General features: G+C 39.7%; 1 protein-coding gene across 1 annotated transcript; it reads left to right on the top strand.

Moving 5' to 3' along the window:
* The first annotated feature begins 591 nt into the window (after nucleotides 1-591).
* scml2 (Scm polycomb group protein like 2) lies at nucleotides 592-26,783 on the top strand. The gene is made up of 14 exons (XM_079283973.1): nucleotides 592-623; nucleotides 4,930-5,007; nucleotides 5,258-5,323; nucleotides 7,072-7,142; nucleotides 7,733-7,967; nucleotides 8,944-9,032; nucleotides 9,702-9,945; nucleotides 20,632-20,906; nucleotides 21,232-21,361; nucleotides 21,488-21,694; nucleotides 23,379-23,552; nucleotides 24,038-24,253; nucleotides 24,629-24,783; nucleotides 25,021-26,783. The coding sequence occupies exons 2-14, from the start codon at nucleotides 4,986-4,988 to the stop codon at nucleotides 25,144-25,146; spliced, it is 2,010 nt and encodes a 669-aa protein (XP_079140099.1). The 5' UTR covers nucleotides 592-623; nucleotides 4,930-4,985; the 3' UTR covers nucleotides 25,147-26,783.
* The last annotated feature ends 1,178 nt before the right edge of the window (nucleotides 26,784-27,961 follow it).

The following is a 27,961-nucleotide window of genomic DNA, read 5'->3' as shown; positions in this document are numbered from 1 at the left end:
ATAATCATTATTGAATACTTTTGATACTTAAGTAACATTTTCTGACAATACAGGAAAAATACAGGACTTTTGTAACAGTAATTTTACACAATGGTGTTCGTACTGTATTAAAAAGGATTATAGGGTACTTCTTTCAGCATTAATAATCAATAAAGCCAGCACCAATTTCCCGTAATTGGGCTGGTTCGTTGTCGCCTCTTATTACAAAGACTCAATCCAATATGTTTTGGAAATGGTGTGTCTTTTTCATTTAGTGACCATTTCTTTTCTTCATGAGCAGCCACTTCGCATGCATCTGATAGTGTCTGCATTTGAGTCTCTCGTGAGTCGTTCTCATCACCTTCTCCTGCATAAAAAACAGGAAACAGCACCGTCAGTGTTTCTGTTTTCGTTCCCACACCATACAGTTTATTAGCACAACCCAACATGAAACAATATCCGTCTCAATAAAAACGACGAATTAATAATTCCCCACTCCTCTGTCTGATTTTATTTTTTGTTCAACCTCCAGTGGAAAAACATGAATTACAGCACTGCGTGGTGGACATGCGCGGAGCTGCAGCGAATATGGCGGCTTGCATCAGAAAGTGAGGAATCTCCCATCAAAATACCCGGTTCAAACGGTTGGTATACAGCTCGTGTCTCATTATTCGTCTCGTGTGCTTCCGGTGACGGGTTTCTCTCTGGTTCGCGTTCTAAAGCGGCGCTGCTTCCTGCTGTTTGTCCCTGCAGTGGTGGATTTGCAGAGCGTGTTTACACTGTATTCTGCAGGCGGAGAGCTTGGTGCGTACAGTAGCTACATTCTATTTACTGGATTCCTGCAGAGGGTTACACTGCAGCTACACCTCCTTTATGATCCCGCAGCCTCGTGTTATCGCGCCCGTTGATGTAATGTAACGTTCGCGGTGTTTGTTTAGCCACTGTGACCACTGTCCCGCACACAGACTGTGACCACAACGCAAATGAAAATGCGTCACGGACTTTTCTTTTCAGATTTCATTTCATCTTTTGCTGATTCAGTGGTTCCCCCTCCGAGCCTAAATCCTGCACGCTGAAAAAGAAATGCATTATTTATCAATCAAACAAACACACGTGCGACCTGGTGCCACAGAGGTGTGGTGTGACCGAAATGTCTGCATCAACAGCTGTGTTATTGAAAAATACTCTGTATTGAAAGTTCTTTTGTTTTTGTTTTGGTTAGACGCCCTGCAGCGGCTCACACTCCTCAGCCTCCCGGCAGTAACGTGATCCTTTTACCCCCCTGTCTCCTAAATGACCCGCCTGAGAGAGAGAACACCAGGATATGCAGTGAGGACGGGTTTCAGTCTGGTTTTGAAGGTTGATCTCATTGTTGCCTATAATTAAAAAATATATATATATTCACCTCAAAGATGAGCTGCAGGGTAAACTGCACGTAGAGACTCACTTTGTCAACTCTCTTAAGTCTTCATGATTAAAATAAATTGCAAATAGAATATCAAGCAGAGCTTAAACGACTTAATCAATAAGCAACTATTTTGACGACCGATTATCATTTAAGTTCATCATCAAGCAAAAAATGCTGCTTTGTCAGCATTTGCTTTCCTCTGCTTTATATCATTATTTGGTAATAGTTACATTTTTACTTTTTCCATTTTTTGAAGCAATAATGTCAGATATTACCTATACTTCCAAGATTATTAGTTAATCTTCCAATTATGTTCTCAATTAATCGATTCATATTTTTGTCTGTAAAATGTCTTAACAATTTCCCAAAACCTAAAGATATTTAGTTTACAGTGACATGAATAAAAGAAACGCAGCAAAAAACTCTGCGAGGTTTGAACCAGCAAATATATGCCACATCTGGTATTATTAATTAACGAACAAAAGAGTTGTCAAGTCATTTTTCTGTCCTTCAACTAATCAGTTAATCATCTGATTGATCCAGATTTGCTGCTTTTCTTTGTCTTATGTGATTGTTTGTGAATATGTTGAGGTTTTGAACTTGTTGATCATACACAACAAGGTCTTTGGGGACATCTAAAAAAGGAACATTTATTTTAAAAGAACAATGTTATATTTATATATATATATATATATATATATATATATATATATATATATATATATATATATATGTATATATATATATATATATGTATATATATATATATATATATATATATATACACATATATAATTATGTATATGTATATGTATATGTTTGGGCTATATACAAGACACGGAATTGGAATCTGTCACTTTGGGCTCTATACTTGCGATGGGCGTTTTCACAGATTTCTGACATTTAGACTTCATCAATTAATGAATTGATTGTAAAAGTCATTATAAGTAATTTATTTCTTAATGGAATAACTCATTAGCCCTCATTCTAACATTCTAACATGATGTCTTTCACATAACTTCAGGTGCAATGTATAAATTGGTGAAGTAACACAATAAATGAACATGGTAAAAAAGTAAAACAATGCAGTATGAATACTTTATTGTTATTCAAATTTAGCATCACAATTACAAAACATCTTTGAGTAAAGTATAAAGTTACATCCAAATCTTTTCCCACGACAGAGAAAATCTACTATCAGTAACACTTTGACAGAAAGCGTTACCTTCAACATTACACTGATCCCAGAGAAGTGAGTGCCTTAGTGGCAAATGGGGGTTGTAAAAATGAAGTGCTTCCTGGTCTGCTGGGCATTTTTTTTTTGTTTTTGTGTGACCCTCTTGAGCGAGACAGGCAGACCAGTGCAAACACTGAACAGTCTGCAGCTGAGCGGAGAGCAGAGAATCCTTTTCATGTCGGCCAGCAGACGTCCCGCATCCACACGTCTTAATGGCTTTTTATGGCAGCTTGGAATCTTTATGGCTTCTTCCCACTCAATGGGATTCACTGCAGAGACAGAGAGGGGTCTTCAGAGGGAGGGTCAGCCACAATGCTTTGCAGATGCTGAGATTTTCAAGCACATGGTGAAGCAGACAATGTCTGGCTTCTGGATGGATTTTAACCTTTGAATTTTTGGATTTACTTCAGAGTGCATCACTTTTTTTTTGATGCTCTGGTACTTTGGATTATTTCCCTGCTTCAGTTTTGAGCTATCACTGGCAGGGAGTGGGACCATGCTCGGAGGGTTTGTAAACCTCAATGTTCAGGCCTGAATTTCAGCGTAAACAGTGTGGTAACAATTTTATTTGATTAATAATTTGTACAGGACATCAGGAGTAAATGTTAGCTGTGTAGCAAAGCTGCAAACTCGTGGACTTTGAACCTCTTCATTCAAATGTGTATATGGGATAAGTATTTATCGATATGATTTATTAATAGGATAAGATGTTCTTATTGAGATACAATGCATCCTTCATGGCTGTTCTATTTTTGATGTGCAAAGTTTTGTAAATGATAGAATATCATGTGTTTATATCCAAGTTGTGAGTATCAGATTAGATATCACAGGAAGGATGACGGTAATGTATTTAGATGGAATATTGGCTTGAAGTTATTTTCACAGCTGGACACTGTGAAATGGTGCATTTGTTGGGGACTATTTTCAGCTGTAGAATGATACACATTTGGTGCTCTAGTGAATATTTAGTGTGTGCATGTGTGTGTGTGCGTGCGTGTGTGTGGTGTGTGCGTGTGTGTGTGTGTGTGTGTTAATGCTCATGATGGAACACGTAAATTCAGCAGTGTGGCTCATTGTGTCTTTAATCGTTTGTGAACAACAACGATGGCTTTGGCCATGGATTCATTGTTGGTCTTGGTCTTTTCATTGGATTTGTTGACAGCAAGAAAAATATCACCAGACTTGACCTTTTAAAACAAAACTATATTACCACTGTTTAATCTTACTACATAGAGAAACGGGCAAGGCCTGTTTATTTGTGAAGCACCTTTCAACAACAAGGCAATTCAAAGTGCTTTAAGACTTAAAAATGGGATTAGACAAGATAAAAAAAACACATGATTGAATAGGTTTCAATAGAGTAACATTAAATAGAAGATATGAATAAGCTAAACTAGAATACGATTAAACAGGAGACTATAAATTACACAATAGTTACAGTACGAAATGCTGTGACAAACTGAAAAGTCTTTAGCTTTGATTTGTAAGAACTGGGAGTTTGAGCAGATCTGGAGTTTCTGGGAGTTTGTCGTATCTGTTGGATAAAAACGTATCTGTGTTTCGTTGAGACGAGGGCTGAACAATTTTGAAAAAAATATCTTCCAAAATACAAAAAAATAAGGATCTACTTTGACTGATATTGCAATTGCGATATGATTCACCGTAATGGACGGAATGATCATGTTTGCTTCATTATTCTCTTATTAGTGAACATTATATAAAAATGATCATGGTGGGATATTTTTGGTGTGATTTGTACCAAACAGAGATTTCTTTCTCAAGTTTGTAGAATACAGGACATCTCTGCATTACCACAAAACTAAATCAGAATGGTATTTGGACACATGTCTTGCCTTTAACAAATATTGCGCCTCCTGCGATTTGGATATTGCACGAGTATATCATTCGGGTTAGATGTGAAGATTGGACAGACCATCTGAGGAGTCTGGATGATTCATAATGGAGCAGCAGATCATGCATTCATTGTAGCCCCAAAACATTCAGTGCTTTATAAACCAACAGTAGTTTTTTTAAAAGACGTATTTGGCACAAAAGAAGCTGATGCAAAGCTATAGGGGAAAACACAGAAGTACGTTTGCATGTAGGTTTATAATCTTAATGGTGATGTGTGTCAAAGATGTGTTTTCGAGTTCTGAATCTAAAGTCCCTGTCCTTCATTTTACTGGCAATGCTGTGAAATATCACATGAAACAACAGTACCCACCATCCCACAGCATGCATTACAGTGGGTCTGTGCATTCTGGTATTTTGTGACGTTTTTGGACTGTTTCTGTCTCCTCTCCAGTGTCTGTGTAGGTAACGTTCTGTGTGACTCCAGCCGCACGTTTCACTTTGGTCATCATGGGCCGAACGCCACACAGAGGTAGTGTACTGTCACTGTCGTACTTAAGGCTGATTCTCACATGTACTAACAGGCCTAAACGCCGGTTTGGTCATAAAACAAACGCAGAAAGATAAAACAAAAACCACATAATTAGAATTTTTGGGTGTTCATCTTTTTCTTAGAGCTATTCCAAGCACATGTTTTATGCCTTCATTCTCACATTAATTACAGTCTGTATTTCAGTAGCTCCCACATTCTGATGAGCAGTTCAATCATCTTTGGATTTCAGATCAAAAAGAGGAGAAAGAGAGACAAAGCAGCATCACAGCAGGACCTCCTCTCGACAAATCGAATGGTTGGCATCTCTGATCTCTGAGCTTTTCTTCTTCTCTTCATTGTTGATCCTTTCATTGAGAGTCAGAATTCTTTTAACACCTTTTAAAAATAGAATCCAGCTACATCTGTGTCGGTACTTGTGTTAACAGTGATCAGCAATCTATTTAGTCTTTTTTCAGTCATTTCTGGGGTGGGTTAACAAAAGCACTCATAAGTTACATGTTAAGCTGCATTTTCTGAGGTTTTTACCAAGTTTTTGATGAGCAGTTCCCCCAGAGATTACCTTCACCTCATTATCATTTAATTGCATATTTCTTCTCAACTTCCTGAACTGTGCAGATTTAGCAGCTGTGGTATAAATAAGCATACAATGGGCATTTCTCTCTCTCGCTGCAATCCATTGAACATCCCAACAATTAGGTCTGCTGTGTTTATGATTTACTTTAATACATCTGTGTGTAGTTTTAGGAGTAGCAGTAGCAGTAGTAGTACTTTGGTGACTGCCCAAGGCCTATATACATTCATGTGCTCGTTAAAAAATTAAAGTTTTTATCGATTGATTTAGCAATTTTTCAATAGCTTCCATGCTGTATGTGTCCAGTGTAGTAATTGTTTTTGATATTGATTTATAGTTAGGGTCACATTACATGGAAGCTATTGAAAAGAAAAAATCATGAAAACAATGTTGTAAAATAGAAGACGTACTAAAATCCAATATTAAGATATGTGTCGAGCAGTGATTGAATGTAACTAAGTACATCTATTAAAGTACTGTACTTAAATACAAGTTTGACATACTTGTACTTTTACTCCTCTACATTTATTTGACCCTTCTAGTTACTCTCTACTATGAAATAAGATATATTATGCTTATATGACAGTACAGTAGTATCCACTTTTTTATTTAGTCATATACAAAGTATCTAAAACTTCAACATCCACATGCTCTTACATGTACCGTATTTGTTAGTGTTAAAAAACGAATAATACAATATTCTATAATAATATAACACTTTCAAAGGAGACATTCTGCATCATGAGTTATTTTATTTTTGATACATTAAGTATAGTTTGAAGATAGTACTTTTGTACTTTAGTAACATTTTGAATTTCGGACTTTTGCTAAAGTATTTAGTAATTTACTGAAGCATCTTTAGAAGCTATTGCTACTGGTGTCCAGTGCAGTAAGCTGGTACAGGTTAGTAGATTGATATAACCTGGTATTGATATGGAGTAACTAAATACCAATACACTGAAATTAAAGACATTGCCATTGTTTTTTTTGTTTTTTTAAATGATTAATTATATGTTATATAAAAACAGGGTAGTGGAGATGAGCTAACAGATCCAACTGTCAACACCGGTGAAACTGAAGAAGCAGCGAGCGCCAAACTTTAGCGAGCGTCGATCTGTCTAGCGGATTCCCATCAGTAGACACAGTAGAGACGCATAAAAGAGTTAAAAACTTGAGTATTCCACTTCACTTTAGTCCAAATGAATGCTGATGTTGCTCCGTAAATAACGTTACTAAGTTCTCCAAATAAACGTCAAAGCTAACGTTAGCTTAAAGTCAGGTCACTGTTGTATTCTGTTTGTTTCCGCTGCCCTCAAGTGGCCAAAAATGTTATTATTGGTTTAATAAAATAGAAAATCAGACCTTTTATCAAAAATGGTCAGTAACATTCCCTCTAAAATGTTTTACGATGTTTTCTGTTACATGTTTTTACACCAATATTTAATTAATCAGTTGGTTGTTTTTGTTGATAGAACCTTTCAGGTGGGAAGACTATCTGAGACAAACATCCTCCACTGCAGCATCGCCGACTTCATTCAAACAGGTAATGATTATCAAGGTAATATTGTCAATGTTAGATACAGTGTGACATGAACCAGAGTCAGGACATGTCTAATGTTTCGTAAGTAGGGGTTGTTTCGTCAAAGGTGTTGTTTTAAGGATAAGTCTGGTGATATTCTAGTTTTTCTTATTGTCAACAATGACCAAAATCAACAACACATACATTCCAACTAACGTCTGTGGACATAACGCCTGATATTCCTCTCTGCCATACAGCTACATTGTTGTCCAAAGACTAAAAACACATCAATGAGCCGTTCCGTTGTTGTGAGTGACATGTTTCATCATTATGATGAACATATGGAAGCTTATTTTTATATATATCCTCAAATAAGCTGGTGCTGTAAAGCCATGGCGGAAAATAGTCCCAAACAAACGGTCGATTTACTCCAGTCAGCGCCCAGCTTTATTATAAAAACAATTTGGTCGTTTTTTTTAAGTGAAAGTATATATTTATTATGACCCATTTTAAAGATTTACATTTTCAGTTTTACATTTTTTATGGGTCTTCCAGTCATGAGTGTCCTCACATTGCATGATAGTGACTGAATGTCCCTGTGTGTCCCTCTGCAGTCCAGAGTCACCCCCTCTAATGACTTTAAAGCAGGTATGAAGCTTGAGGCGCGGGACCCTCGCAACTCAAACTCTGTGTGCATTGCAACGGTGATGGGCATGATGGGTACTCGTCTCCGCCTGCGCCTGGATGGAAGTGACAACACCAACGACTTCTGGAGACTGGTCGACTCATTAGACATCCAACCAATAGGAACCTGCGAGAGGAACGAAGACATGCTGCAGCCACCGCTGGGTGAGTTGACAGATATTTGTCTATTTTTACATGACATTTGTTTGAGAGTTGAAATATGTTAATAATTGTCTCAAACTGATTTGTTATTCATAATGTGATAGATATGTAGTGGGTTAACAAGGACCACACTTTCTGGGACTGTCTTTAAGCATTTTATTGCAACACATCAGACATGGTAATACCCAAACCTCCCTGCAATTGTAGAAAGACAAAGAAATCACAAGGTCTCTCTCGTATAAAAGCTTTCTGTGCTTTCCAGGGAAAAGACCAGAATGAGAAGAGAAAGTAAAACTCACTGAAGTGTGATAAAACAAACGCTAAACTTCCTGTTAAGACACAGAACATTCTCCTCTTAGATGAGTAAACAAGTTCTGCATTAAAATATATTTCTTCTCAGTAAAATACACTAACACTTGAGGAAGCCATACAGTGAATTAAAGATATAATATTGTGATGGCATCATTTGAACCTTAAAGCCCCCGACACACTCAAACCCACTCACTCAATTTTCACTGATGAGATCTCTTTTCAGGACTGTGTGGGTATGTAGAGACTGACCTTTTTGACATGTCACGGTAGGTAAAGCACCGGTGTGAATAACTAAAATAAATTATGGCTGAATTCCATTTAGCTGCTTCAATTTCAGCGTCCTGGTATTGTTGGCTCACTGTCACACTGTCATGGCTGGGACAACTTAAACCTTTGTCACATCATTAGTGAATGGGCATCATGTCATTCTCAGGATGGTGAGGCCTTATTTCTGAGTGGAGCTTGTCTAGATCTTTGATCGTTTTCCCAGTTTGGAGAAACAGCTGACCGTTTGGCTTTGTTAGAAAAAATACAAAGCAAATACCAAACAAATCGAGTCACACGTATGCAAAACTCATATGTAAATCCAGTATTGACATAAGAAAGTCCTGCTCATTGACAACACCAACCTCTGTCTGCAATTTAATAAATCTGGCCTTGTGTTTAGGCTTCAGGATGAGTGCTTCGTCGTGGCCTATGTTCCTCCTAAGAACGCTGAGTGGAGCAGAGATGGCCCCTGCCTCTGCTTTTAAAAAGGTAACGACGACTGGACGAAATAGTAATATTACAGTATACTTTCTGTTTTACTGTAGCTGATCAACCTTTGAAGTTGTCAGAATGAATTGACAGATGTGTTGTCAGTTTTCTCCTGGTTTCATGAGAAATAGATTGACAGAGACTGTATGAAATGGGGCCTATTTTTCCAGGTGTCCTAATCCTCTCACAGTCAATGTTAAGAACTCCAGCTATTAAATGATTAAAACAGTGCAAAAAAACCCCCACATAATCTCAAACATTTAAACCTACTAATAACAGCAGATTGTTGTCAATACGCTTGGGATCATAATTGATACAACTATAAATCTGGACTTAGCAACATGTAATGGTAGTTTCAACTTTTTCTACTGTTTCTATTGAAGTAATCAGCACAGACACAAGGGGGAGCCATTCATATGCCATTTACACTGGATCAGACACAGCAGCATGCCAGTCAATACATACAGTATCGTTTTTATTCCTGCACAATGTGGAGAAAGCAGGGTTTTGTTTCAATAAAATATGATTCAAGTTGTGTATATTCATTAGTCAGCATCTTCAAAGACTTGCAAGATACAAACAGCGATTCTGTGATTGTACAGTATTAATTTGCTTGATTATGTGTACGTATTTGTGTGTGTGTGTGTGTGTGTGTGTGTGTATATTCAGGAACCAGCCAGCCCAGCAAAAAACTACTTCCAGCCTGGTATGAAGCTGGAAGCGGTGGACAGAAAGAACCCTTACCTGATTTGTCCCGCCACAGTTGGGGAGGTCAGAGGTCAGGAGATTTTCGTCATGTTTGACGGCTGGCGAGGCGCCTTTGACTATTGGTGCCCCTTCGACTCCAGAGACATCTTCCCCGTCGGCTGGTGTGTCCTGACAAAACACAGCTTGCAGCCGCCTGGAAATTTCTGTAAGTGCTGCTTTGATTGTTATGTTTTATTGTCGTGTAGTCGTGTGTACAATGTCTCATCTGGAAATTGTGAATTTCATATGTTCTGTGCAATGTTGTGCCTCAATAACAATACATGAATGAATTTCCACTGATACCACAGATTTGCATTACACAGTTGAGCCAACTCTTTAATGCAGTGGTTTTCAACAATGTACCCCCTTTGAAATATTTTACCAGCCAAGTACCCCCTGACCAGGGCAAAACATTTTGTGTTTGTTGCTGCAGTTATCAGTTTATGTCAGCTAACGATTGCATTGAAGAAAGTAAAACTGAATCGCACTTAAATTCAAATTGTTATTTTATTAATTATAGTATCCTGATAATTTCAGGAATTATGCATGACTAAAAACTGTTTAATCAACGTTTTTTAAAATAATAATAATAATAATACTAACTTAATTATATAACTAATTTATATAGCACCTTTAAAAACAAAGTTTACAAAGTGCTTTGACAGCAACTATTGGCAATAATAACTACAACAGCAAGCTCAACACTGAGGCCTGACAAAGCACGACAACCAAGGTAAGAGTTGAACCGGATACATCAGTACAATAGATGAAACAGAAATAAAACAGTCAATACAATAAAAATAAACAAATAAATAAATAAAATAATTTTGTAAAATAATTGTGTGAATTCAACAAATAAAACAGTGAAGCGAGGACATCACATAACAGCCAGTCTGTAAAAACATGACATCACAATGTGTCTCAAACAGTCGATCAGAATTTGCTTCCCTGCTAGCATTTGACTAAATATGTGGCAAATTGTGACCAGTGGTGGAGGAAGTACTCAGATATTTCAATGAAGTCAAGGAAAAATGTGTAAAAATACTCAATACAAGTAAAAATCCTGCAATCAAAATGTCACTGACGTAAATAAGTATAAGCATGAGTAAGTGACCTATTTCAGTGTACGACATATTGTTGAACTATAATTACTGATTCAGTTGATGTGTCTGCTAAACATAAAAGTTACCGGTAGTCTTATTAGGCTGGCAATGTGATGAGCAGAATAGGGAGCAAATTATTGCTGTAAAATGAAATCGTGAAATCAAGTTACTACAAATGATTTAAGAGATTGAGATCGATCATCGTAATCAACAACGTTACATGTTTCTGAACTCTTACATTGGTTGATTTCATGGATGTATTTTTAGGTGCATTAATTGATAGCAATTATTAAAAGTAATTATATAGTATCATATAAAATATATATATATATATATATATATATATATATATAAATAACGCTGTATAATGGGCGGTGTAATTGTCTAGTAAAGTGTTCGTTCCTTGTAACAGTATAAATACTTGAAGATGCTGCCATTGTGTGACATCTTGTCGGCACTGGTTTCCACTGAAACACGTTTTTAAAGGAAGAACCAAGTCAGTTGTGGAATGTTGAGGTCAGATTTTCATTTGTGACTCTCCTCTGTCTGTTTTGTTTTCCTCTGTCTGTTTTGGTTTGAGTTGGTTGTCCTTGTTGGTGGGGTTGTGAGCTCTCACCTCCACACTGAGGCTGCAGAGTTCTCTGAAGATTCAGCGAGTCTGCTGGAATAGATTCCAGTTTCTGGCCAGTCTCTCGTATATTACTCCGGTGCTTTACATAACTACAGGCAGTTTTTAAACGTGTGATTGTTTGGGTTGTTTTTAGCTCCGTTTTGCCTTTTTGAAAGATTTTGAAAGATGTGGCAAGTCAGCTTGGCAGTTGGAGCAAACCGGCAATCACTGATTTTCCCACAGAGGTACAGATTTAGTCATGTATGTCCAGAAACAACACATTTCAGGCTACAATCCTCTGAATAGAGTTGTGTTTGCACGTCATTGAATTTAACTGAAAACAGCCTCTGTTTTGTGACCTTCTGTAGAACTATGTGGTTGGCGGGAAAACAGTCTATGTAGATAAGGAGGAAAGTATCAACAGAAATGTAAAAATTGTATCTAATCATAGATTTATGTTTTCATGTCAGCCCTTATTAATCTTAGGCATTGCATCTTTTTGCTTTTTTGCAGCTTATAGACAGGTTGTAACTGTAATTGTTATAAGTGAAAAACAGCTTGAAAGCATGCTCTTAAAGGCTCATTTAGGTTGGAAACCTGTTTTGCAAGGCAGACCTGGCTAGGATGCAGGATAAAAGGTTGCAGAGAACACAATAAAAACAATACTAAACACAGATAACAACACTGAAAATACATAAAATAGACAGAAAAAATACAAAATTTTGGAGTAAAATTAGCAAACAGGTGATGAAAACACTTTACAACAAATGCTACACAATCATAAGACGAGCTGGAGCTGCCGTCATCCTAAATGACCTGGTGAGGCTGTAACCTCTCAGTTTATTCCCATGTATACTATCTTGATTAATATTTGTTGACAACACATTTGCAGGTGTTTTTCTCTGCTTTCAGTTCACTGTGACATTTTGCAAGAAAGATATGCTATCAGCTTTTTAAATGCTTGGAAAATATCTGATTTAAAAATATTTTAAAGTGCTTCTCTAACCATTTCAAGAGTTATCAAATGTGCACATTTGTCCCCTTCAGATAATCCTTCTGTTTCTTTTTTTATATGCTCCTAATTTTTCCATAGACGCCAGGCAAAACATTCCCTCTATGTGTCTGGCAAATTACAGCTCTGGTTGATAATATGAGTGTGAATGCAGTACTGAACTATTAATTATCAACCAGGGTATACTTATACGGTAATTACGCTCAGCGGTTACAGGAGTATATCAAGATGTGATTTGCACTAATGCTTAGGCTTAATGTTCAAAGTTTGGCTCTTTATATTGAGCAACTTCCTCCCCTTTACCCTGTTGTTGGTGTCCCAGACCAACAACCATTATTGATTAATGGGAAGTGTGTGTTCCTGTGTGTGTGTGTGTGTGTTTGTGTTTCCTCCACTTTGTTGATTGATGGCAGCAGTTACGCTACTCTCAGTCCTCGGGGCATTGAGGCAGTCAGGTTTATGTATCGATACATCAGAGATACATTGATGTCTGCTTCCGATGTAGGTCCATGCAAGACTGCCTGGCTACAAAATACTAATCCATGTGTGTAAAGGGAGCTGTCATGATGTGACTTCCCCATATCCGCATCGAGAGCTCACCAGTTTCACGAAGATATTTTAGATTAGTCTGCAGTGTTAGGCAAGGCTCAATTTTACTCTCAGATTAGTCATTTCATGAGAATAAAGAGTGACTTATTGTAAACCTAAACTTATCTTGGTTACCTAAATCTCTAACTAAATCTACCTAAACAAGAGACTACTTAGAGAGCTCAGTAGGCTGTTTTTAGAAAATAACCTGAATCTTACCGATGCGTAAACAGAAGCGCTGCGTCCTGTCACGTGAAGAAGCCACAGCCGCTCAGCTCTGCTGCAGGTCTGCGCTGCACTGAGAGTTTCTGTGACTGGAAGGTGTTAGTGTGACAGTCTCCGCTGAATTTTCCCAGTACAAAGTCCTTGTAACTGTTGAATTTTTCAAAAAGACAACATTTTTCTGCTGGACAGAACGAAGCCGAGCGGTTTGATGCGGTTTCTCTTTTTTTTTGTTTTTGAAAAAAAGTCTTGGCTTACTCAGAATGTTTGGCAAATGAGTTGTATTTAAGTCCAGAACTCGAGAGCTTCGTGCAGCAGATGAATTAATACGTCTATCTAATGTTTGACCAGTAGTTTGATTTGAGCCACATAGTCAAAGTCTATCTTTGTGAAGCCAGCCTCTGCTCTTTGCTTACTTATAGTCGACAGATTTACTCTTTGTGTAGGTGGAGTTTGTAGGTAAATAGAAAAAACCCCAGCAGGCAGTGGCGGGCCGTGCATTTCATACCTGGGCCTTCACTGCTGACCTGCAGCTGGAACACCTCATTATGACGCCACAGCTATGGTTATTATTTGTTCCATGTAAAAATGAGGCTCAACACCTATAAATACACCAACTGCAGAGTGCAGATACACGAATATGCCGAGCTGCTGTGGGAGTAACTCCCACGTTTGGTTGAAGACTATGACAATCAACAATATCGTCCCCATTCACTTAAACTGCAAAGGGATTCACTTGTGAGTCTGCAGGCCTCGGGCCTCTCTTCTTACCCACAGACACAAAGGTGAAATCTGATTGGATAAAATCTCTACTTAAAACAAGCTGCACTGGAAGCAGAGCAACTGAGGAAGACAGTAACTGTGCAATGAGAAAATAAGATAATGGGAAAATGTGATTCTGTCTGTAGGCCAGCAGAGAAGGCCTTGCTGGCCCTGACGGCCCACCACTGCCAGCAGGATAATGTTAATCACCAGACAGCTATGTTCGTATGGGAGTAAGTGAATACGTAGGGGTTAGTTGAGGTGTTAATGAGCTGATAATTAGCCACATATGTGAGAGACTCTGTAATTACAATTACATTCATACATTTCTAATTAGCTTTCATCAAAATTGTCCTGCTGTGACCCTGCGACACGTTTTTCTAAGAAGTAACAGAGGATCTGATGTGTCAATTATTTTCCCTTTTATGTACGGGCCATCACGCAAAAATAGTTTTTTTTAAATACATTTTTTTACATGTTATGTTGATATTAAACTGGGTCCGAATGCAGAATGGTGCTTTCTGAATAATGCATAGAATAACAAAGCATCTCTGTATTTTAGCAGATATACAGACACATGATAGTTGTTTTTACTGTTTTAGGCAAAATAATATTTTGTTATCTTTATATTCTATATTTGGGCAATAATGAACTTGTAGACATGCAATTTCATTTGCTGAATACTTGATTCATGTAGACAGAAACAAAGTGGGAAATGAGGATTTTTTTTTACGCAATTTACTCAGGTATTAGTAATATAAAAACAAAAAACATATCTGTGCATTCTTTCAGTGTAACTTTCTAGCTCTTCTTTTATTTTTGAAGTCATCAACCATCAGTGTGATTTGGATCTCATAGACTTAACAAAGCCAATTCTCGGTTGGTGTCCTGACAAGAGTAGACCTGAAGATACATTTCGAATGCAAGCAAAGTCAAACAAATATATATCTGTAAGCCATGTCTAATTAAGAAGCATCATGCTGTACACACAAACAGCAAAAACTAGTTTCATTCTTGAAAACGTTAGAGCTAGTTTGTGAGATTAAGAACTTTTCGACTGAAGGGACTTTTCCCATGCAGGCTTCCTCTGACTGCTCCGCTCCACATTGTTCCAGAGCCAGGGTGATATCCGACTGGGCAACTGTTTCCTGGAGCTGGACCTGGCCATCTTTCATCAGGGAATGTCTGAATAGTCTAGGGTTACACTCCTTCTGGGCTGAGAGACTGTGTGTGTGTGTGTGTGCGTGTGTGTGTGTGTGTGTGTGTGTGTGTGTGCATGTTGAGGGAACGCTTGCTGATGTGTGCACCAACTCCAGGAGTTTGCCCCTTTTCACCCGTTTCAATCATGACTCTTCTGATCTAGTCTAACCTTTTACCTCCCCCCCATCCCCCATCCGCTCTTGGAGCCCCACCGTGAACCCCTCTCCCCCATCACCTCTCCCTCCCCCAGGGGCTTGCTGAGAAGCAGGTGACTGATGTAGACTGTCGATATGGCCTACAGATAACATGAATAAACGGCTCAACTCACCCCCCTCCTCCTCCCACGCCACCCACCACACCCACCCACTCTTCTTTCCCTCACTCTACCCCTCCCTAGCCCATATGCAAATTGAATACCCCCCCCTCCTCCTCCTGCTCCTCCTGCTCATTCATTGGGAGGGAAGCTTTGCAGCGGCTTCAACCAGCAGAAGCAGAAGCAGCAGCGTGGGCTTTGTTGTGGACGACTGCCGGGAGAAAAGAGAGGGGAGAGACTCACCGAACTGAGAAAGCAACTGATAGAGAGACAGAAAATAGACAATGAAGTGCAGATGAGGAGAGTATTTTAGAGGAAGTTAGGAAGAGGAAAAATTAGTCAGAGAGAGGAAACGCCAAAGAGAGAGCTTCTTCTAAGAGAGAACAAGGAAGCGACTGTACTGAGGGACTAGTATTGTTACGGACATTACTACTACTATCACTGGCGCTACCTCCACCGCTATTATTACCACTACGACTGCGCCTGCTGCGACTACACAAAACACAGCTGTAGCAGCGCAGTTCTGCATTGTTGGAGGGGGTTTCCTGGTGAGTTTGATATGTCTACCAAGTCGTTTCTGTCTACTTTGTTACTAAAATGAAAGAACGAAACTTCTTGCGAGGCTTACAGTTTACATTCCCGTTACTTATCTCTCCCAGGATGTGTTAGGATTACATCTACCAGTTGCAGTATGCTGAAGTGATGTGCAGGCACATTTAAGTAGCAATAACATGGTTTTTTTTTACGAGACAATATTTTGTGTTGAAGTATTTCTGTTCCTTTTTATGCATTATATGATTTTATTTTCACTTAAACTCCCCTAGAATGTAACAAATCAATATAAATGAACACATTGAAAGTCATTCAGTCAAATCAGGAAGTTGTAGTTGTGTCTTGGAAATCATTTCTTGTTAAGATTTGATAATTCTGTCCTCGAATAGAAAAGATAATTTACTTAAAATAACTCATGCTTGCCTTTGTGCTTGTGTCTTGGTCAAACATGAAAAAGGGAAGTGAAAGCTTAAATCTGCTGTTCAGATGAACGTTGCACGTCATCTCACATGTGTAGCAGTTTCCTACCCTGGTGTTAATGATTAAAGCTACAGTTTGACACTGTTTTCTTTGTTTGGCACGGAGACTTTTTAGAACGACTTGCATTCGGTCACATTTATTGCAAGAGACGCTTTTGTTATTCAGAAAGATTCAAAGTCTGCAGACCTAACAGTATTGTTGGCTCCAATTATGTTTGGAGCTCCATGTGTTTTTGATCATACGTTTTTTTAGTGTGCGTGTGTAAAGCATCAGGCATTAGTTAGCAAAAGGCTCATGCAAGGATGCGTGGATATCTGTTGTCAGTCCACTAACTCTTTGCACTCTTCGTTTTTACGACGTGAACTTAAACGATCAGCTCAGAAGTGATCATCCATACAAGTCTCGGTAGAACGTGAGTGATATTTTTGTTGTTTGTGTGCCACGCCGAAGAGCTTGTGCAGGAAAACCTTGTTTTTTAAAAACGTTTTGACATGAAGCTATTTAAGTGAGTTCCCTCTCTCTGCAGTCTGCACACAGTCACACACACCTGAATCTGCACTTCACGAGATTCATCCGGCGTCAGCATCAGTGTGTGTGTGGCTGACTGCACTGTTTGCTCGGGGTGGTTGTAATTAGATGAGAGGCAACTCCGTGGAGCCCCTCCCCCCACCCCCAGACAGCGGACACACTTCTCAGCGACCCCGTTCTCATGCGTGCACGTACACTCACACACACGCACGTTTCCTCGAGCTGTAGCTTACACGGGTCAACGGGTCGAGTTGGAATTATATCGTCATGATCAGTACCATATGTCTGTTTTGTTGCACCGTTTCCATGCTCGGGATGCGATGCGCAAATTGTTTTTTAAACTTTTTTTTCAGGCTAATAATACTTATTTTTTTTCTTTTTCGTCATTTTTAAGCAGATTTAGATTTGTATAATATAATACACTTGTTTACATGAATGGTTTTGCATATCTTAGCCATGCTACGAATCACATTTGACATCACATCGAACCGTTGTGCAAACCACACCGCTGTGCTTCAAATTCAGATGCGTCTTTTACATCCGGCAGAAATTGGTTACTGTTGATTTTCATTTAGTACAGATATGAATGGAAAACAATGGTCGCCTGCATATAGAGTTGAGCTGTTCAGATTTGCATAATTGTCTAATTCTACCAAAACATTTGCTGGTCCCGTTCTTAAATGTGAAGATTTGCTATTTTTCTCTGTTTTATATCATTTCAACTGGAATTTTTCAGTTTTGTGACAGTGGGTCAAATAAGGAGTTAAGGAGCTGGCATTACATGTACTTTAACCCTTTTCATACAAGCAGCCTTCCAGTTTTGGCACAGTTATTTAGTCTGTGCAGCCAAACAAGTTTCCATAGATAACAGATATGTCACAATGTATTTTGGGGAAACAGTGTATAAAATGATGCAAAACATTTAGAATATATCCATTTGATGAAATGGTGTTGCCATGCAAAACACAGAGGCTTAGGTTTGAGTATTCCTCTCAGTGTAAATATCACTTCCCCTCTTCGCTGAGGCTCTTGAACAAGAGGACACAGAATATGTATGATTCTGTCAGCCACTGTGGAATGAAGTGCATTTATAAGCCGATTGTCTTTGAAAGTTGCAGTAAAAAATGCAGAGGTGATTCGACTTTTACAAAAAAAAAGTGATAATAAACTAAACGGTAGAGTGTGACATTAATCGGCAGTTTGGAAATGGCACATGTTGCTTTGGTGTGTGTCACATGATGTGAATGGATTATTTCCTTTTTACAATGAAAGATCAGAGGAAGTCCCCCCCCCCCCCAACTCAGATTTCCCATGGTGAATTAAAACCGGCTGATACAAACACATTTTGATCTGCCGTTGTGGGGCTTATGGCTTCTAGCTCGGTGTGAATAAGCGTGCCGCTGCGTGCACTGCAGGTTGCTGTTTCTGTTCCTCTTTGAGCACGCTTTGTGTGACCACTCCTGGTGAGCGAGCGAGACCTCACCCGCTGAAACAGAACACGACTCTATTCTGTGCCCACTTTCTCTCATTTCCCAATTAAGCAGCTTTCAGGGTGCCCCGGCCGGCCCCTCAGAGAACACTGTAAACCTTCCATAGTCTCTCCATATCGCGTCAGTCAAGCAGGCTCTAATGAAAGCCTCGGCCCCATGAGAGCCTCCACATGCACTCTCAGGCCCCTGCTCTAACCAAGCAATATGTTGGTGTTGAAATAGGAGATGGTTATCTCTCTCTTTCTCCCCCCCTCTCTCTCTCACCCTCTCTCTCTCTCTCTCATTTGCTCTCTTCTTTTTTCAAACATGATGATTATGTGATCATATCACAGAGTCACGCTCAGAGCTAATAAAGACAGAACGGGGTGGTGGTGGTGCCACTGCATATTTTCCTTTTCTAACTATAGTCTGCCTTTTCTGACTTTATTGTCACTTTCTTTCTATTTCAACACCTAAGCTGATTGGCATTTTGTAACAATATTTCTTTCTTGAGAAGTTGGAGGGTTTCTGTGATCCATGAAGCGCCTTCAAGCAGGTTGCTTTGTTTTCATTTATTTGGATCGTGGACACAAGGAGGAGGAGGGATTGCATGCAGCAAAGCTAGACTTGAACCTGGGACCATTATGATAATTGGCACACCAAGACCACCAGGATGCTGGATTGCAACAGCAGTGTACTGTAGTCTGATTGATATACCAGCCAGGCTTAATATTATCGGCCAATTGAAGGTTATCGCTGATACAGTACCCAGAAAAGTAATTGTCCACCATTGGAAGCTTGTAAAATTTGAGTTTCCATGCAAAAATATGCCACAGTCAGCACAAAGAACTTCTAGGGACTTTAAAGCTCACATATACAAACCCTTGTTTGGTTCAACCAAAGCAGCGATTTAAAACTCACATACTGTTCGTTGTTTAAATTTATGAATGGGCCAGTATGGTATTTCTAATAATCCATTTCTAATATTTTCCCTCTAAATCTGTTAATATGCACTCCAGTGTCTGTGTGCAGATCAGCTGATGAGTAATAACAAATGTTAGTACAGTTAGTACAGTGCCATGTTTTGAAAAACATTTGAAAAATATTGACATGATTCGCTTTACAAAAAGCTTACTGTAGCGCACTGAAATATGTCAATTCATATTTCTTGCTAATTTACTATCAGTGTGTCTGTGTAAAATAATTTGCTTTAAATATGTCTCGAAGAAAGCGCTGTCGCTTTAAGAGCGTTTTGAGAGAACGTGATGGATGCAGGCTGAAGGCAAAACGTGCCTGTGCTTAACCGTGGGGTTTGTAAATAAAAGTTGCAAACAAAGATGGACATGTTGTTGGACGGTTCATTTTAAGGGTGCAACATTACCAGTAGCTGAACTACTCCATAGCACTGATTTACTCGCACCATAGTCTTCTTCATTTCATGTTTATTGTAGCCCACTATAGTTTACCATCGTTTTTTGTGTGTTTTATTGGCTGCATTATACCGTTATACTCATCCCCCCCAATCATCCAGCTCACAATTCTTTAATAACCAAATTCAAAAAATTCTTACAAAGATATAATGTTGTATGTTTGTGTTAAAAAACTAGCATGAGCTGAAATATTGTCATCAGATTTTTTGAACTCCCAATAGAGACTGGCCTCTAATATCTAGTGCCTTCTATTAAAAATATTTAAAATCAGATCACCATAATCACTATTTTTGTCGTGTTGCTGGAAGCAGACGGCTTGAGGGATCGTCCCGCAGGCGGGTCTCTGGGGGTTTGTGACTTTTGACTCTGATTTCATTGTAAGGAGGGGCTAAATACAAAGGACCTGCCAATCTCAGAGGACTCTGAAAAATCAAAACAAATCTCCTCTGCAGGCCATTTTTAGTGCAATGCAATTTAACATGTGCATCACACAAAGAATAACAATATCTTTCTCCCTCTCATATCCCATGTTATCCAGTTACCCTCCCTAGTGCGCTCCTCGCTCCCGTGTCTTCCACCTCAGCCTCCCTCGCGGCACGTCGCTCCTCTTCCAACTCCTTCTCCTCCTCCATGCAGACCTCATACCGACTGCCCAACCCCTTGCCACCCCTGCCTGTGCGCAAGGGTGTCCGAGGTCGCCGTCCCAAATCCCAGACCATCGCTTTGTTGAAGGCGGCGGCTGAGGCTGCGGCGGCAGCAGCATCAAATGGAGCGTCACAGAGCCCTGTCAGAACAAGCTCTGAGGCTCAACTGGCCCCCAGACCACACAAGAAGAGAGGGCCCAAGCCTAAGATTAAGGTGAGATGTCACAAGAGGTGTAATCTGTTATGCTGCGGTCCAGTAACCCTGTCATTTTATGTTTATATGTATTTTGGCAGAAATGATTTTGATAAAGAGGAGACACGGTCAGAGGTGGAGCGTTTAAAGGAGGGAGGAGTTTGAGGATGTTTACTCACCATAAATGAGGAGAGCGGCTTTGCTTTAGTAGCTGCTTTATGCGCTGCGGTGCAGTTCACATGGAGCAGTGAAAGAGTTAAAATACACCTTTAACAAATCATTAACTAACAGCCTTTGTAGGTTACAGAGAGTTAATGAGAGAGGGTTGGTTTGTTGTTTGCTCCAGAAGAAGCCCCAGGTGGTGCAATCTCTGGGGGCACCAGCAGTCACAGTTCCACCTCCAGAGACCAGACTGAGCTCCGGACACGTCCCAGCAGACAACAACCAGAGCAACGGCTCAAATGTGGTTTGCACAGGTAAATATTAGAACAGATACAACTGACTCTCTGCGGGTCGATTCCAGTTGGATTTCAACAGTCAACAGCAACAATCCAACAATGTTTAGGTTGGTTCATGTTTCCCGTCTCTTTGTGTCGTTCCAGTGTGTGTCTATGTAAACAAGCACGGTGACTATGGCCCGCGCCTTGACAGAAAGCTAGTGCAGCAGCTCCCGGACCACTTCGGTCCAGCTCCAGTCAACGCAGTGCTTCAGCAGGCTGTCCAGGCCTGCGTGGACTGTACCTACCAGCCCTCCGTGATGCTGTCGTTCCTACAGAGCCAGTCCCACACAGGAGGAGAGGTCATCAGAGGTAAGTACAGTGAACACCACGGGATGTTCCTTCTGAAAGAAACGGACAGCAAGCAAGGTGCTCGGTTTGTCCGAATAAAAACTCACATGTAGTTGATATGAAATTATATAAAACACATAAAAGAAGTAAATCCTCATGTTTGAGAAGTAAATCAGGAAATGTTTGGCATTCTGCTTAAAAAAATTGAAATTAGCTTGTTAATCAACATATTGTTTCAAAATGACAGTGGAAGTTGGACCACATAAATACATACTGTTAGAGGAATCATGCAGCATTTTGCTTATTTGCTTTCTTGTCAAGAGTTGTACAGTAGCTTGGTTTAGCATAACATTTTTAAAGATTATTTGTTAGCCCTTTTATGAATTATTTGACACCCACAGTGGAAAGAGACCAGAATAGTGGGGAAAGAGAGTGAGTGAATGTCAGGAAGCAAATGGTCCAGCCAGCTGAGAATCAAACCTGGGACTCTGCTCAGAGCATCATCGCCCATGTGGTATGCACCTTAAGGAGGGATGTCAGTTTTGCTTTTGATTGCCCGACAATACCTTTCAGGTAATCTTTAAGTAAAAAACACAAAAGAGTGTGAAAGAGGAGCTTTTCTTTTATTCCGGCGCTCCATTGACTCAATGAAAAAAAAAAAGAAGAAAAAAGCTAAATTGATGAACATGAGTGCCCATGTTAAATACACATATAATCTAAATTCACCTGCAGAACTGGTGAAAAACGTTTTCTGTGGTTGACCGTTGAACGAACCACTCGGTTATCAGGTCGCCACTATCGTGTGTCTTCATTCTTTACAAAAATCAAAGTGTTGAAATGATAATTTGCCATATTACAGTGGGCTATGTGGTGGACTATTTCTTGGCCATGAGCAGTAACATCCTGAAGTCTGCTGGTTGCCAAGAAATAGTCATAATTTGTAATTTAAAATATTTTTTTCATACAGATAGTCAATTGAGATAGTGTGCTACGGTAATTAGCTTCAGAGGTGCTGGTAGGCAGATTGTGTTTCCTTTAGACAGAGCTAAACAGGCTAGATGTTTCCACCAGTTTCCAAGTCTTTATGCTAAGCTAACTAGCTGCTGGCACTCTTCTTATCTAACGCTTGGCAAGAAAGCAAACATTGCACTATTCCTTTAAAATTCACTTGTTGAAAAGCAGTGCCAGATAAATTCTAATTTATACAGCCTGGATAGGCAATCAGCCAGGTGAAATTGGTTTCAGCACACACTCATGGATCACGTGCATGTGTGTGTGTGCGTGTGTGTGTGTGTGTGTGTGTGTATGACAGGGGAAAGAGAGGAGGAATAAAAGACAGTGCCTGTGGCAGCAGCTGATGTGAGCACTGTGTCTGTAATCAGAAATGACATGTGCGTCTAACCTGGTTTGGGATGCTGGGATTGGGTCTCCCTTGGGGGGCCGGATTGGGAAGGCTGTGGGTGAGGTTGGTTGTGGAGGGGGATTTTAATTTGTGGAATTGTGCAGGCTTGGCTTGGGTATTTGGGGGGGGGGGGGGGGGTGTATTGCGGTGTGCATTGGGACAAAAAAGTGGGTTTGTGCTTATAAAGGGAGGGTGGTAACCCTAAACCATCTGCTGTTTTTCTTAAGCTTTGAATGCATACTGTGTGTGTGTGTGTGTGTGTGAACACACAGACTAAAAGCTGTGTGTGTTGTACCCCCCCAGTGCGGTCAGAGCACGGTATCCGATACGTGAAGCTGCCCTCCGCCTCCAGTACGTCTTCCGTGCTGCGGTTCCTGGAGAACATGTGCCAACATCTGGAGAGTGACAGCCTGTTCAGCTCGCAGCCATTCAGCCCCTTCAGCAACAACACAGGCTTCTACAACAGGACCAAGTCAGGTGGGCAAATGTGTGGACGGAGTAACTGTAACGGGAGAAAGTGAAGAACAAAGACGTTAAGAAAGAGGGAAGGTTAGAGGAGTTCGCTGTGGACTCACTTACTTTGAGCAATAACATCATGAAACAAATTCAATTATGTTTTTTTATGTCAAAGATAGAATGTCTTCGTACAAATTGCTTCAATTTTGTGCGGATCTGGATTGATTTGTGGATTCAGGATTTACTTTTTAAAGATTGCTTTGAAATAGAATTTCTGAAGATTTCTCCCAACTTTCTGGTGTATTTTGTGCAGATTTCGATCTAAATGCAGATAAAAGAGTTAACAGTTTCTATTGATAAGCTAACAACTTTAGACATTTTCTTCTTCCTACATAAGGCAGTCTCTATTTGGCTGCGTGCAAAGTCCAGTACAGGTCAGCATCTTTTCAGTTTTCTGTTTGTGTTCACACAGCACTAACAGCATCTCTCAACCTCTCTTGAAACAGAACCACTGTCCCAGCCTGAGAACGGCCTGGCCAACGACGATTCCACAAAGGATCCCGCTCCCATCAACTGCCCCCCTCACACCGCATCGGACTACAGAGCAACAAAGAAGGAGCGGCCATATTACCCCGGACACACACACACGCCGCCACCTCTACGGCGCGTCAGCTCCAACCCGACTGAACTCGGACAGATGTGTCCTCCCAGACGAGTGGAGGGTAGGGGATCTAATTATTGTTGACAATGATTTTATTTTATTTAGTAAAATACTTTTACACTGCTGAATATCCTTATGTTTGTATTTTAAGATTGTATTATTTTGACTTATGCCCCACTGCTCCAAACTCAATTGATTCCAGAAGAGGATGGTGAGCCCTTCCCCTCCAGTTGACCATTTACTTAACAAATGGTACATTTTTGAGCAGCTCATCCTAATTAAAATGGGACTTCCCCCCATATATTTTTAATTTGGCCTCATTTTTTTTGTACAAAATTTAAATATATGTTTTCAATCATAAGCAGAAGTTGTACTATTTGATAAAGGTATTCATTTGATTTGGTTGTCCTCTCTCTTGCACACTCTCTCTCTACAGCAGCCAGCTCAACAACAGGCTCAGACCACCTGAAACAGGACAAGGAGGGTTCAGCGAGCGACGCCTCTTCCTGGTCAGTTGATGAGGTCATGCGGTTCGTCCAAGAGGCGGACCCCCAAACTCTCGGCCCGCACGTGGAACTGTTCAGAAAACACGTGAGTATTTCATTTAAACTGTCTTCCTCGTCCTTGTTAAACGTTAACAGACCACACTAGTTTTCATTCACTGTTTTGTGTCGTGCGGTCACTTGGTTACATACACTCCCCCTGAGCTTTCAGTCTCCCTCCTCAAGGCAAATCAGACTTCCACCATTCAGCATGTTAATGAAGTCATAGTCATTTTGATGGAAGTGTCCACACGGGAAGTGTTTGTAACGACTCCTCTCTCTGCAGGAGATTGATGGCAGAGCTCTGATGCTGCTGCGCAGTGATGTCATTATGAAGTACATGGGACTGAAGCTGGGCCCGGCGCTCAAACTCTGTCATCACATCGAGAAGCTGAAACAGAACAAACAATAGAGGATGAAGGCACTCTCTTTGGTCACCGGCAACCAAACGAACACACAAACACGTTCTTACTCTACAGGGATGCTGCTGCAGTGTAACTCCAGCTGAACCGTAGCTTGCATTGTGGACACTGAGGTCCACAGTACATGAATCCATCACTTGCAAAATTGTAATTAGTATCAGATATCTCAGCATTTGTTTATGTTTGTGTCTTTTTTGCCTTATTGTGAACAGCTGGAGGCCATAAGTTATCCAACTTTAATTCAGCAGGTACGCTGTATGCTTTGCAGCTTTGTCTTTTCAGATATCCAGCTGTCTAATAATGTTTTCCCGAGTCTGAATTTCAGGATCGATGCCCTCCACTCAAGATTGGAAAAGTTAGTTCAAGTACTGGCAATGAATGTCTCGCTGCATCATTTCTAACAATTAAATTAAGTTTTTGAATGGCTACGTATCTTACAAGCTCTCAAAATGAGTGAATGCAAACCAGTGGATGTATGAAGTCATGAGCGTGATTACTAACGAGCACTAAACAACAGAAGTGTTGAAGGGTTTGATTTCCAAGCTGTCGGAGAAATCATCTTTGCTACACAAATACCTGTAATTCCTGTCCTAAAACCCTTTTTTTGATCAAATAAGTTAACAGAGTGGGCACCACTTAAATGATGGACATCTTATTTACGAAGACAACCTTGAAATCAGTCACTGAAGAGTTATTTCCCTTTTTATTTGAGTCTGTTTCGTGTGCACTTGAGCACTGATGTGGCTACATGATTGTATTATGCTTGGACAGTCATAATAGAGTTGCCCATAAAATGACTGGAATACTGTAAGTCTTGACATTAAAATAGAGACAACTGTCTAGTTTAAGCGCTGTACAGAACTTTGAAGAGAGAGTACATGATGGGTAAACTGTTTTGTATGAAGTCAATCCAAAAGGTTGTTTTTTGATATCATTTTGTACTGTAACAAATAGTATCAAGCGTAAGTGTAATCACGTTTTTTTTCTGCCTGAAATGTTTTTTTTTCTGCACCATCAAATAACTAAACGCAGGACAATGTTGTGTCTGAGTAATTAATCAATTAATAAGTCTCAAAGTATTAATCTGTTTTAATTAATACTCATTTTCTGAACATTTCAGAACCCTTTTCAAACCAAATCATGTGTGTTGTAGCTGCATTTCACACTGTTGCTCTCCTGTAGTGGTGACAAGTTGATACTTGAACCCGTCTTGCTTTAATGTGAAACTCAGGTTTTAGTAGTTTCGTAGATGTTTTACATCTCTAGCGTTTTGTGTTCATTGCTACGACATAGAGAGACTGCACAATAACCAACTATGTATATTTTCTATGCCTTGTCATCGATCGCTCTGTCTGCAGCCTTTCATGTGTAAATATGCGACTTTTTACTGTAAGTTCAACAGACAGCGGTTGTTGAATATGTTTGATATGGATTCACGCGATTAAACATTTGTTTACATCCTCTAAATGTTTGAGACCCAAGCACAAGGCCACCATGGTAGCGACTAGCTTTAAATGGCATCGTCCTTTTTTTGTTTTTACCACTTTTTGACCCCTTTAAAACAAAGGAATGTCAAACTTGGAACCCATCATCTTTAGTTTCACATGGTTAAGCATTGTGACCAAATCAACAAAAGAGGTTATTGTGAATATCTAAAAGCCTCCAGTAAGTCATGAATAAAAAGTAACTATTCTGTGTAGCATAAAAGCATTATTCTACTCCCCTGTCTTGCGAGGCATTTCTATAGCGATGCAGTTTTTTCCACACAGAGATAAAGGGTTATAAGCAGTAAAATAAATCAATACATTAATACAAGACGAAAGAAATATTCAAAAGCACAGGCAGAACTCCGTTTCCTTTCGCAGAACTCCGTTTCCTTTCAGTTTTGGTGTGTGTGTGTGTGTGTTTCTATCTGGAGGGTATGGGGGTAGGGGGTCAAAGGGTCATGGATGTCTTACTTAAGGAAAGTGACAGTCCAATAGGAATCATTGTCCAAAAGATCAGCCGGTTCAAATAGCTCACCAGCAGCACTCGGAATAAACAGGCTAATTATGACTCATCTCTCAGACTCTTTGGGACTACATGTTGTTTCGTGGTTGTGAAGGCTACAACCTCAGCGCTGTGTTTCCAGTCGAAAGCATAAATGACTAAAGTTGTAGCGTTGGTTATGACAATATTGTGTAAATAGGAACTTTCATTCTGAGAACTTTAAAAGCAAGCAAAGGGGTTTTCAAATTCATTATTTCTTTAAAAAAATGCAGAGTTTTTAATTTTTAAGTGAAATCGTAAGTAAGTTAAGTCTCAGGGAAATTAAATCTAAAGTCTATAGACTAAAGTGATAATGTTTTTTCTTCTGTTGACAGTATTTTTCAGTTCAATGACAATGAACCTGGGCTGGGTTTTGTAAAATTTTGGATCCTTAGTTTGTAGACTAGACTGTCAAGAAGCTTCAGGTTCCAGAGAAATACAATAGTGGAGACTTAAACTAGACGAGATGAAAACAGGGACATCTTGTGGACAGATTCTCTCAGTACACTTTGTTCTGATGGGGAGGAAAATGAAGTGTCACACAAAAGGAATTCCGTTTCAACGCAATCACATTTATTGGCTTTTTTTCTATGCACAGTTACTAAGCAGCCTGATGAGCTGTTAAAATGAATTCGATATAGAATAATGGAATTTTCACAATGTTGTAACCCCCCCCCCCCCAGAAAATAAATAAATACAAGACTGAAGGTGTTGCACAGCTCCAAAATATACAAAGGCTTGGAAATAATCATGTGAACTTTGAAAAAAAAAAAGAAA

The sequence above is a fragment of the Melanostigma gelatinosum genome, assembly GCF_949748355.1.
Source record: "Melanostigma gelatinosum genome assembly, chromosome: 2".
NCBI classification, from domain to species: Eukaryota; Metazoa; Chordata; class Actinopteri; order Perciformes; family Zoarcidae; genus Melanostigma; species Melanostigma gelatinosum.
The sequence above is the reverse complement of the archived record's forward strand: the minus strand, read 5'-3'. Positions and strand labels throughout refer to the sequence as shown.

What these genes read in the sequence shown, in the direction of transcription:
- scml2 (XM_079283973.1), top strand. Translation starts at nt 4,986, where the DNA reads ATGGGCCGAACGCCACACAGAG. An exon ending in GCAGCCGCCTGGAAATTTCT is followed by an intron (nt 9,946 to 20,631) that starts GTAAGTGCTGCT and finishes CTTCCACCTCAG; the next exon opens with CCTCCCTCGCGGCACGTCGC. An exon ending in CTCAAATGTGGTTTGCACAG is followed by an intron (nt 21,362 to 21,487) that starts GTAAATATTAGA and finishes GTGTCGTTCCAG; the next exon opens with TGTGTGTCTATGTAAACAAG.